Raw genomic sequence first — 12,307 nt, 5'->3', positions numbered from 1 at the left:
CCAGTGCTGATGTGTGAGAAAACGCACGCACATCTTTCACACGATATCCAGTACAACTGGTGTCCAAGCTGGAAAGTCATTCCTACTTTAATGGCCTTAAATGCTTACTGCTCCATCTGGAGTTTTCTTCTGAATGCTACTGCTTCAGCTGTCCCAAAATGACTTTAATTTGTCACTAGGTGTGGGATGGACTGTCCCTTCAGGCACAAATCCACCAGCTCAACTTGGCAGCATCAGATTATTTAACATGTAAAGCCCTGCGTCCCCAGCAAGCTGTTCCCTTTTCCCTGTCATCATTGGGCCCTTAGGGTAGCTGTGCCCTCATCATTCACTTCACACAGTAATGCCAGCTGATCCTTCTTTTCCATCATACTTCATAGGACCAGTAATTAGGGGACTCATGTACTGCTTGGTTGATGCAGGCTGACAGCTTTTCTCTTGCTGTGAAGATCTGAACCTGAACCTTGCCTTCCCAAGTGGTCAGGTTTGGGTGCTGCAGGGCATCTCCTCTGTCCTGCTGAAGCTCTTCCCCTCCCCAGCTTTTGTTCTTTGGGACAGAGAGGAGCTGTCACTGCAGCTTCCAAATTAAGGATCTCCACATTTCAGTGCCTGTTTCACTCCCCAGGATGTGCCTCGTGATGCCTCCTCCTAAGGTTTCTTCCTACTGATCTTGCAGTGGGAAGGGGCTCAAAATAAAAGTCGATGTCATTTGCAGGACTTAAGAGGCAAAAAGAGTTCTTGATTTGGTCTAATAGTTTTCCAAATGGTAGCTTCTAATATAATGGTTGAATTGAAACAGAAAGCAGAAAAATCTGGATAGTAAATTGGATGAAAACATGTGACTGTGCTTGGCTTCCAAGCATGCATGGCATTGAATCACAGCTTTAATTTTCCTGCTCAGTGTTTCCACGGAGAGCAGCTTTCTAAGACCAAAGATGCTTGTCCTTGCACCAAAGTTACTTTGCACATACAGGCAATATATTGAGTAAAACAGGGAAAGAGGATGGGTGAAAAATATGATTCAAAATAAAACTAATCTAGAAAGGTACATATTTTACTTTGGCTTTGTATTGGGTATTTTTTAAAACTCTTGTTACATTTGCATCGTTTACTGTAGGTTTTAGTTTTGTTTTTATTGTTATCTGGCAGCATTTTTGCTTTACTGGAAGTGTTTAAGTTCATCAAGTTGAAAGATGCAAAGGCTTGGCTAGTTTAACAGTAATTGTAAGTAGATGCTGCACATGATTTCCCACACAGACCTGGCAAATACATCTTAGTTCTGGCCCTGAAACATACTTGCCATTCCAGTTCTGGGCCTGTCTTGAGCAAAGATAAATCATTGTCTGTTGAGTACTTAAAACAAATACAACCAGGAAACCCCCAAAAATATTTTATCCTGCAGTCTTGGAAAATTCTTCTCTCAATCCCAGAATTAAATATGCCAAGGAAGGAATAGTTAAACACAGAAGTGAATGAGTAAAGATGCTTTCAAGGAGTACTGTTATTTATTTTGGCTCTAATTCTACAAATATTTGAGTCTATACTTAACTTCTAAGTACTTAAGTAGTCTCGTTGACTTCAGTGGCATAACTTGTATGTTTAAAGGATACACCTATGTAAATATTTGTAGAACTGAGAATTCAATATTAATACGGATTCTGGTGAATGTAACTAACTGGACTAACTAAAATGTATTTAATTTTTAGCACTTGTGATTTCCTTAAGTTTCATTTTTCTTAGAAAATTCTTTCCACTGAAACTTGAAGTTATGGAAATTGTCGGGGGCTCCTTTTCAGGAGTTTAAATTCCCCGGCATTCAGGTGGTTTTAGAGTTCTGGCCCTCTGCAAAGCTCTGTGCCAAACACAGGAAAAGACGGAGTCTTCAAGGTTACATGGTTCGTTTATTAGTTCTTATCTTACAATTTTCTCAGTGTCCAAAAGATGTTTGCCGCGGCTCGGACATCTGGTGACTCCTCCTGTCTCTGGGCTGTCCTTATCTTTTATACTAATTGCTACGTATTCTCTATTTACTATTTATTACCAATGTCTATCACTATTACTAAAAAGGTCATCTTTACTCCGACCCAATCCTCGCCAACTACTTTGTGCCAACGTCACTGCAGAAATGGAGTGAGGGTACAAGAAGGAAGAAGAAGGAGACAACGCCTTAAATTCTCCATCTTGCCCCCATTCACTTCAATGCCAAGAATCCCAAACTCACTGTTTTTTCACCCTGTGATATTCTATACTACTATTTTTCACACTCTTGTGGCCTGCAATGCTTCCTGCAGTGCAAGAAGCCTCTCCCATGGACTGAAATCAAATCCAGTGTCTCTCTGAGCTCTGGGCTCTGGGCTGGGGTCCCAGACCCCCCTGCCCAGGTCCCTGACCCTCCAGGGCAACCAAAGGAATGCCCTGGACTCCAACAGGAAATGTTGTGTGAATAAAATCAGTTAACACATTAAACGTGTACACACTTTCCCCTTTATAAGTTGAATCCATACCTCTTGTTTTCATTTACTTTCTGATCATTCACAAAGAATCCAAATAGGTACAAGGGTTATAATTGCACTATCAATTGCAATACAGTCTAATACACTGACTTTTGTAAGTCAGCAGCTTTTCCTGTTATGATTAAAACTTTTTCCTGGCCCCAAGGATAATTACTGTGGTTCTGTGTTTAGTGCAGCATGCATTCCCTCAGTTTTTGAAGCTCCACCAGGAACTTTGGTTTTGGATGCCTTCAAAGACGGGAAGATTTCCGAAGTACAGGAGAATATACTCCATGATCCTTTGAGTGCCTCTTTACCTGCTGGTTCAGTTCATGGAGTCACCTTGACACCGTTACAGGTACCTCATATTTTAAAAACTTTGTTTTGCATGTCACAAGGTATGTTCTGAGTAAAGTTAAATAGATGAAATGCTGTAAGAGAATCAAAACTGAATTATGTGATATGATGAAAATATTGCAAACTGAGTAAGCCGCAGAGACAATATAAAGAAAAAGGGAAAAACGAAACAAAAACCCACAATCTTCTTTCTCAAATACACAACAGTCTCACAGACTGCAGAGGAATGTTAAATGTGCTTGGCAGGCAAACAGAGTTGTAGTGCCGTGTTCCTTGAAGAAACTGAACTTGCTGAGAGATGCTAAGCCCCCCATGTTCCTTGAAGAAACTGAACTTGCTGAGAGATGCTAAGCCCCCTCTCTTTCACTGCAGGTAGGGGGCACTGAGCACAACTGATAAGCCCAAGAATGTTTCACAAAACAAATCTATTCTGTGATTCAATACCAGAACTGTTCTTGTTTCTGCAGAACCAGATCACCTTGAGTGGCAGAGTGCCCCACTTGGGCAGATACGTATTTGTGGTGCATTTTTATCAGCCGGCACACCCGGTGTTCCCTGTACAAGTCCATGTGAATGCAGGACATGTGTGGTCAGGTAGGCATCTGAATTTGACCTAATCCCTTTCCTTTCTCAGCATTTTGGGATATGGAGCTGTGTTGAGTTGATCCTGGATGGACACCAGGTGCCCACCAAAGCCACTCTGTCACTCCCCTCCTCCAGGAGGAGGACAGAGGGACAGCTGGACAGGGGAGAGCAAATATAACAAAAGGCATGTGGGAGGAGATAAGGATATGGAGAGATAGCTCACCAGTTACTGACATGGGCATAACAGACTTGGGGAAGTGTGCTTAATTTGTTACTAGTCAAATCAGAGCAGGTTAATGAGAACTAAAGCCAAAGCTTCACTTTCCTTCCACCTTTCCCTTTTTCCTGGGCTCAGCTTCACTCACAAATTTCTCCAACTCCTCCCACTGAGTGGCACATGGGTACAGAGAATCTGGGCTGTACTTAGTTCATCACAAGTTGCCTCTGTTCCTTCCTCCTCAGCAGGGGACTGCTCACACTCTTCCCATGCTTCAGTGTGGGATCCCTCACATGGGAGACAGTCCTCCACCAGCTTCTCCAATATGAGTCATTCTCCTGGGCTGCAATTCTTCACTAACTGCTCCAGTGTGGGTCCCTTCCATGGGGTCACAAGGCCTGCCAGGAGCCTGCTCCAGTGTGAGATTCCCAGAGGTTTACAGATCCCATTTGGGCATCCACCTGCTCCTGCATGGTTCTCTTCACCAGGCTGCAGGTGGATCTCTGCTCCAGCACCTGGAGCACCTTGTCCCTCTCCTTCTTCACTGACCTTGGTGACTGCAGTTGTTTCTCTTGCATGTTCTCACTCCTTTCTCTGGCTGTACCTGCTGTTGAGCTGGGTTTTTTTACCCTTTCTTAAATATGTTATTCCAGAGGTGCTACCATGGTCAGACGCAGCCTTGGCCAGCGTTGGTCTGTCTTGGAGCCAACTGGCACTGGCTCTGTCAGACATGAGAGAACCTACAACCAAAACCTTTTCACATAAACCCAATATATTTTTTCTTCTAGGTACTTTCCATGCTTCATTCTGCCCTCATACTTCTGGGTGTCAGGTTCAGTTGATTGCAGCAAACCAAATTGAGCTTGACATTTCTGAACCCATGGTCTCTGTTACAGTGATGATACCGGATGGAAGAACTCTGGTTCTGGTACGTGTATTACATAAATGTACTTGAAAATGTTATTCTCAGTTTCACCATTCATTTAGAGATAGATGCAAAGATGAAAACCAAAAAGAACAAATTTTTTAATGTTGTGTTTTAGATTTTTAGGATCTTATGCACTGCTTTTGGTTTCATTTTAAATTTTTGAGATACTCTGCACTGTTTTCGTTGTACACTGCTTGTAGCATCACAACTTTGAGGGCGGTATGCAAAGTTTATTTTTTTAATTTTTGGTTAAAATCTTACAGGTTTTGAAAAAATCCAGAATGTATGATGAAGCAACATTTAAACATGTAAATGTCTTTAGCTTGTGCATTTTGTTTTTCTCTGAAATGTACAATTTAGCTTTCTTATTGTTTTAAGGAAAATATCTTAGTTGTTCCAGCAGACACCTACAGTTACAAAATTCTTGACAAAAAGACAGTGGACAAGTCATTTGACTTTATCAGCCAATGTGGAGGAAACAGTTTTTATATTGAGTAAGCATCACTTTTGACAAAACTGAACATTGACAACAAGCTGGGAATAATAATACTTTTACTCTGTATTAGAGAGCTGTTTAAAATCCCTATAATTGTGCTGCATTAAAATGCTTTTCACGGCTTATGCTGGCCAATTAAATTTCAATGAGTCATTTTTCCATGACTTTCTATTACAAATGCAATGTAAAGGTAGAGCTTTATTGCTCACAGTACAAAAGAAGAAAATGTGTCATCTTCCTGTCTTTGGTATTTCCATCTTTGCTATTTGGTATTTTGCTTGGCATGTCTGAACTGATACAGCTAATATGCACTTGCTAAGAAAAACACCCTCTTACCTGCATGTTCAAAGCTATTCATCCCTGATTTAATTAAAATATATCATTGCATGTGTGCTGATGCCATCCTTATGTCAAACTGTTCGAAAGACAGAACCCTGATTTACTGAACCACTGCAAAGCACTCTCATAACAATTCCTGAGTGCCAGCACTTACTTGATTTATATTTCGATTTAAATAGCCCAGAACGATCATCGGCCTTCTGTAAGGACTCAGTGAGGTCGCTGGTGGCTTTCTACAACAACGGAGCCCTGCCATGTGACTGCCACAGTGCAGGTGCCACGAGCCCTACGTGCAGCCCCCTGGGAGGGCAGTGTGTTTGCAGACCCAACGTCATCGGTCGCCGGTGCAGCCGATGCCAAACCGGCTACTATGGATTCCCGTTTTGCAGGTGTAAGTATGTGCTCGCACTCCTTCAGCTCCTGACCCAGCCACCTACTTAATCCTCTGAATTTACTGCAGATGTACTGCAGCCTGACTCTTCTTTGTAGAGCCTGATCCTGTGAGAGGTTGGTCAAGCTGTTGTAGCTTCATAGCATAGCTTTCAGTGTAAGGCAGAAGAAATCCCAGTCCCCCAGAGCACACCTAGCTGGTGGTGAAGTGTGCCTTTGCATGTGTTGTCTGATCGGGTATAGTAGGCTTACAGCTGAACTGGTTAAAATCCATGTTGCCACATTTCACTATTGCAGTGAAATGGATTTTTTCTGCACCGACTGCTAAATCATCTCCAAGTTGTTAATGTTTAATCCCATTTTACACCTCCAAGCTTTTCCATAGATGATCAGAGACACAGCATTCCTAATTTCTCGTATTCTGATGCTAATAATAGCGACAGATCTATAAATTGCACCAACAGACCCCAGCTGCTTTCATAGATACTATACTTGATGTTTATAAACGTTGCTTTATAAAAGTGATGCCCTTGACACCAAAACTACTTGTTTAATCCTTGGCAGTTCTGGCAAGTGATAAACAATGTCTGTGGTGAAGTTAAGCAACCAATCTGTGGAAAAGAGCCAAGAGCTAAACCTGCTCTTTGAAACTATTGTTGCAGTCACATAGTTGGTTTCTATGACCCTGAACTTTAAACTAGTGAGAGAAGAGTCATGTTTTCTGTACATAGAGGTTGTGTGTATTCGTTGCATATTCAATAAGAGTTGATTGTTGTAAGATGAGATGTGATTGATTTGTAGAACAATTTCTTTGATCTAGTATGCAACTGTGGGCAGCGTCTTTGTGATGACTTGACTGGTAAATGCATTTGCCCTCCACGAACTGTGAAGCCAAAATGTGAAGTGTGTGAGAAATACTACTTTGGCTATCATCCCCTTGCTGGCTGCAAGAGCTGCAACTGCTCAGAAAAAGGAATTGTTGATGTGGCAAGCCCAGAATGTGATATAACCAGTGGGCAATGCAAGTAAGTTTGGGGTTTGTGTGTTATAAACAGTGCACGAATGGTTTGCTTCAATGCTCTTTTCAGGTGTTTGGAGAGGATATGGGAAATTTAGGTTATTCACTCTTCAGTGTGAGCAAAATTGATTTTATCCACTGTGAACAGTTGTAAACTAACCCAACCTTTGTGAGTGATTGAGGTCTCTGTAATTATTCATATGCTTGCAATTTCCCATTTTTCTGTTACCAGATGCATGCCTTGAGTAATGCCCAGGCACATTTTCCAGCTATAAACCTTATTCCAGCTCCGCTTACCTATATTTAATATCCATGTTTTACACCTTGGTGTACAGAGAGAGTAGTTCTGTACTGCAAGGACTGAATAGCTGCAGAAGTCTAATTATATTGTGAGAATTTTTATCCTTCAAAGTCAAATCCATTTCTAGTCAGATCTGTGGCCATTTTAAATGTCACACTATTCAAAATCTGAGAACAATACTAACCTGCTGCTTTTTCTCTGTGGAAGTCATAAAGCTGTGTCATAGCCTTGCAATCCCTTTGAAAATCCACCTTCCTGTTGTTTTATTTTCCCTTCCCTGCTCCATTCCTACCTCCCTTATTGACTCTCTCCTCTGTGTTTGTTGATAAAGATGCAAACCAGGAATAAAGGGACGTCGGTGTGATCAGTGTGCTCCTGGAACTTACGGTTTCCCTAACTGTGTGCCATGTAGCTGTAACAGAGATGGAACAGAACCAGATGTTTGCGATCCCCAGACAGGAATTTGTCTTTGCAAGGTCAGATAAATCAAACTGCTTCTGCATTCTCAAGCATCATTTGCACACCGATGACTATTTCATATATAGTGGGGTGAATAAGTGACTTTGTCATTATGTTTTCAGTAAAAAATAAATCAACACATCAACACAGCTGTACTAAGCCATCACACTTTACAGTATGTGCCCAGATTATCATGGTACCATTAAATGCCATTTTTTAATGGTTTCAGTATCTGTCAGTCGTATAGGTGGTCTTAGGTTTTACAGGATGTTAGAGAGCTGCAGAGTAGATGCCCATTGAATCACTGAAGCAGTTTGTACCCTGCACAGATCCACTTTATCCATCTGCATCTTGCCTTTTGGATGTTAACCAAGTCCTGTGCTTTTTTTAGCCATATTATGTCAGTTGACATTTTACCACATCATTATAGCTAGGAAATCTTCTTTTGTTCTGATCTGCATAATTAAATGTGATAAATGTGAACTTTCACAGTGACCTTTTATATTATGGGTTTGCGAAAGCCAGCAGGAGGGTTTTGGCAAGGAAGTTACCAGCTGTCTCTGACTAATATTTATTGCTCAGTGGTTCACATTTTATGTTGTAAACTGGAAAGCAAGCTCATAAGATAGCCTCCAAGACAGTTTTATTTGCATTTGGAATATAGTCTATCCAGACAATCACATATTTTCATTCATTTTTTTTCTATACATTTAAATATATATTCTTTCAGAAGATTTGTTTCATGTGCAGGAAGTTTTGGGGACCTCAGCGCAGTAAAAAGAAAGGCACTGAAATTTCTTTGAACTATGCCTTAACAGGAAAATGTTGAAGGTGCAGCATGTGACACTTGCAGACCAGGATCCTTTTATCTGAACCCTTCAAACCCCAGGGGATGCACACCTTGCTTTTGTTTTGGGGCAACCAGCAGCTGTCGCAGCACGGATCGTCGTAGAACCAAGGTGTACCAAAGATTTTTTTCCTTTTCTATCATGAACTTACACTTGTTCCATTAAGGAAATCCCAGATCTCTTCCAAAGCTGAAAATACATTTTATTCGTTTCTAAGGACGAGAAATATTCTCCAAGCAATTCCCCAAGTGAAGGTTTAGCACAGCCCTCTTAAGATTAGGTGTAGTCTGAAAGTGCCATTCAGCAGAAATGGCCCTTTTCACCTGTTTGTTTACAACTGTTGTTCACTAGTTTGACTGAAGTTGAGCTGGCCTTTATCTTGCTTACTTTATCTTCAAACTCTGTGTCATCATTAAAGTCAATCATCTCCTTCAAGGTGCTTTGATAAGCACATATCATTTTACTTGCCTATATTATAGATGCATTCTTAAGAACTGTGTGATAGATTCTACAGAGATTGTAAAAATTGTCTTTCTTCCCTCCCTGTAAAGGAGACCTGACATCAAGTGTGAGAAACAAATATTTTTAGTAGCATAAATGAACAGTAAAATTGCTGAAGACTGACAAAAAAAGCAACAATTGATTGAAAAAAGGCAAGAGAAAGGAAATGAGAGGAAAGCGAGAATAGTGGATGAGGAATTTAGTTAAGGTTTAGACATAGACTAGATGCAATCCAGATTGTGCCCTTTATTGTTTACAAGCAAAAGGTGAAAATGTGGCCTAAATGAAACCAGTAGAAAATTTCCTCTAGTCATTACTTGTCCTCACCAAAAACTGTTTATGAAAACGTCTGCTGTTTGGGGTTTTTTTGCTCTGGTGAGTCAAGGGCAATCCAGCAGAACCCAGAACTGTTCTGATACATCATACATATTATGCTCTCTTTCGTCCAACATAATGATAAAAAAAAGTCATGGTCTTTCATGAAACAACAGCCATAAACATAAAATGTGCACTAAAGAGGCAGAATATTAAGCTACATTGCCTGCCTCTCCAAAATGCCATGCCATGTCCCCTCCCTCACAGTTAACCTGTTCCAAACTCCGTCTTTGAGGTTAGTGCCCTGTGGAATGGACTTTAAAAAGCGTCTCCAAATTATATTCTCGGGTTTGTGTGCACAGTTCCTAGTCACACCCAGAAGGCTATGTCTTCCTGTGGCTGAAGATAGAATTTAGTTTCCAGTGACAAACCAAATGCCTGCATCCCAAGTAGCTTTGGCCCATCTTCACATTTTCACTCTCTTTTGAGGTCCATGAAATATCCGTTGTTCAAAGACTTTAGGCTGGCTCTGAAGGGGTTGGATCTCATGCTTAGGGAATTACAGAGGCTAAACGATTTCTTCTCCTTACTTGGTGCTGGTAAAGTTTTAATAAATGATGAAGAAAACTTTTGTTTCCTTGATGTGTTTTTCATTAGTTTGTGGATATGAGGAACTGGCGCTTGGAGGCAGTAGATGAAAATATGGACATTCCAGTCACTTTCAATCCAGTCAGTAACAGTGTGGTGGCTGATGTTCAAGAATTGCCACCTTCTGTGCAGAATTTGTACTGGAAAGCACCGCCATCCTACCTGGGAGAGAAGGTAAATGCCACTTAACTCCTCTGTTTTACTAACATGTAATTTTTTTTTTTTTTTTTTTTACCAGCATCATGGATGAAGAGTCTCACTGTTTTTCTTAGATAAGTTTCTCTCTCTTCACTTGTCTCTCTTACCTGTCATGCCGGGAATCACAACATTTTACTTCTGAGTTTTGAAATTAACCAGTAACAGAGAATTAATCATATTGCTTGGTGCCAGACAGGTCTTAATGTGAACATCATGATCAAGAGCTGAATGGGTCAAATGGCTCAAATGTCTCCAGCAGCTGGTACCTTCAGCTGCTTTTCTGAAGCCCAGAACACGTAGAACTTGCCAATGTGGTTGCTCTGAAACCCAGAACACATAGGGCTTGTGAATTCTTTAGATTCTCTAGAGTATGTCCTGGGCAGATTTCCAAAAGAATAAAAGGTGGTTGTGTGCTCAGTGGCACACAAAAAACCCCAAGTCTTTTGCTTTTGATATGTTTTTCTACCCTTTTTGTTCTTTGGGCTGCTTGCTGTCCTGTTGACCTGTGCATGGGAGCAGCCTTCTGCTCACGGTTAATGCCATCAGCATTTCAGCCTGAGGATCACACTGACCAGGGGACTTTACTCATGGTGACTCGCAGGCCCAGAGCCCCAGATTTTCCCTCTTGGGAACCCTGACAGTGCCAATACTTAGCAGCTGGTTGCAGGACACACAGGCTTTCCAGATGCAATCCTGCTGACACACACGAGAAGACAAATGGTGTAGACACCAAGGCATGAAAGATGGTACAACTTCTGAAGTTTCTCCTAGTCCTCATTTTAAAGACTAGAGCAGTATTTTTTCTCCTGCTCAGATATATATATATATGCTCAGAGATACATATACATATCTCAGATGAACAGCACATTTAGTTAGGATGCTTTTTGTTGATGTTATAAAGGTTCTTTGTTGATGTTATAAAGGTTCTTGTTTCAGTGCCTACAAATTATTTTTGGAAGAAACTTCATGTTAAAGCATACGTTGTCACCTGCAGTGTTAAACCAAAAGTACTTCTGTTGTTCCATAACAAGATATAAAGCAGGCAATAACCCTTTTTAAACACAGCTATTAAGAACAGTGCTATGAGTTTTATGTTGCATGTCACAACATAGTATCTACCTAGGCAGATACTGCCATGACTGTTATTTACAATGACATCACTGCAAATAAAATAGTTCTAATTTGCGTCCTACTTTTGCTGTACGCTGTGTATCAGTGTATATTTTAGCACAGGCAATACTGCAGTAATGAAAGTCCCACCAACATGCTATCTAGCTGTGAGTTTACAAGTTCATAAATTTACCAATTATTCACGTTATTGTGTTTTGAAAATGTCAGGGTTTGGTCTGCTCCCAGTGATAGCATTTCTTTTTGAAAATATTCATTATGATGAGGGTATAAATATTGCTGTCCATTATCTGAAACCTTTAACTGGTTCCCCTGGAACAGTTATATTTAGCAGAGTATATTTTCTTTCTTTTCTCTGTCTTTTGTTTACAAAGTTAGAAGGGAATTAAATATAAAATGTATAGCAGTACAGAAACTAAGAGTAATTGAGAAATTCAGATCATGTTGTCCCCATTTTCTTTTGTATTTTAACATTCTGTTTAATAGACTACTCTTGACTTTAGAAAATAAATAGTGTACATACAGAATATAAAGGTTAGTTTGTAACTCCAATACTGTCCTATTAAAAAACCAAAAAAAACCCCTGAAAAACAAGTAATTTAACAGCCTCTCAAATGGTGCAGTTCTGAAACTTGTTGAACAGGAAATCAACTCTTAATTTGAATTTTCTTATGTTTTTTAAAAAGAATGTATTTATACAGAGTGGTTTGATTGAGCAGCATGTACAAAGAGTAAATGTGTTATCTATAGTGCTGGAAGATGAGATAAATTGAATAAAAATTTATGTTAATATCTAGCAATAGTGCAGTAAAGTATCTCTGGTCTTATGCATTTTATTACAGCTTTCTTCATATGGTGGCTTCCTAAGTTACCAAGTGAAATCTTTTGGCTTACCTAGCGAGGGCATGGTTCTTCTGGATAAGAAACCAGATATACGACTAACAGTAAGCTTTAAAATACTATTTATTCTTGCAAGCAATACAAATACCATGATTTTTATGTTACTTAACAACTCTGGCAGATTTTGCTCTTATAGTGTACTTAACTATTAAAACATTAGCTTAACGATTAAACCATTAACTATATC

At 40.1% G+C, this 12,307-nt stretch overlaps 1 protein-coding gene across 4 annotated transcripts in view; it reads left to right on the top strand.

Annotated features, from left to right (window-relative positions):
* Positions 1-12,307, top strand: part of LAMA3 (laminin subunit alpha 3) — a 100,627-nt gene that overhangs the window by 46,617 nt on the left and 41,703 nt on the right. For all 4 annotated transcript variants that reach the window (XM_040074879.1, XM_040074868.1, XM_040074856.1 and 1 more), the window contains exons 28-37: positions 2,685-2,850; positions 3,317-3,443; positions 4,440-4,579; positions 4,958-5,073; positions 5,594-5,805; positions 6,625-6,829; positions 7,455-7,599; positions 8,401-8,541; positions 9,904-10,068; positions 12,063-12,164. In XM_040074879.1, the coding sequence (XP_039930813.1) occupies positions 2,685-2,850; positions 3,317-3,443; positions 4,440-4,579; positions 4,958-5,073; positions 5,594-5,805; positions 6,625-6,829; positions 7,455-7,599; positions 8,401-8,541; positions 9,904-10,068; positions 12,063-12,164 (1,519 nt within the window). The remainder of the gene's footprint in view (positions 1-2,684; positions 2,851-3,316; positions 3,444-4,439; positions 4,580-4,957; positions 5,074-5,593; positions 5,806-6,624; positions 6,830-7,454; positions 7,600-8,400; positions 8,542-9,903; positions 10,069-12,062; positions 12,165-12,307) is intronic.

This window comes from Hirundo rustica, chromosome 1 (assembly GCF_015227805.2).
Source record: "Hirundo rustica isolate bHirRus1 chromosome 1, bHirRus1.pri.v3, whole genome shotgun sequence".
In the NCBI taxonomy this organism is placed as follows: domain Eukaryota; kingdom Metazoa; phylum Chordata; class Aves; order Passeriformes; family Hirundinidae; genus Hirundo; species Hirundo rustica.
Note: the sequence above shows the minus strand (reverse complement) of the source record. Positions and strands in the feature narration are given on the sequence as shown.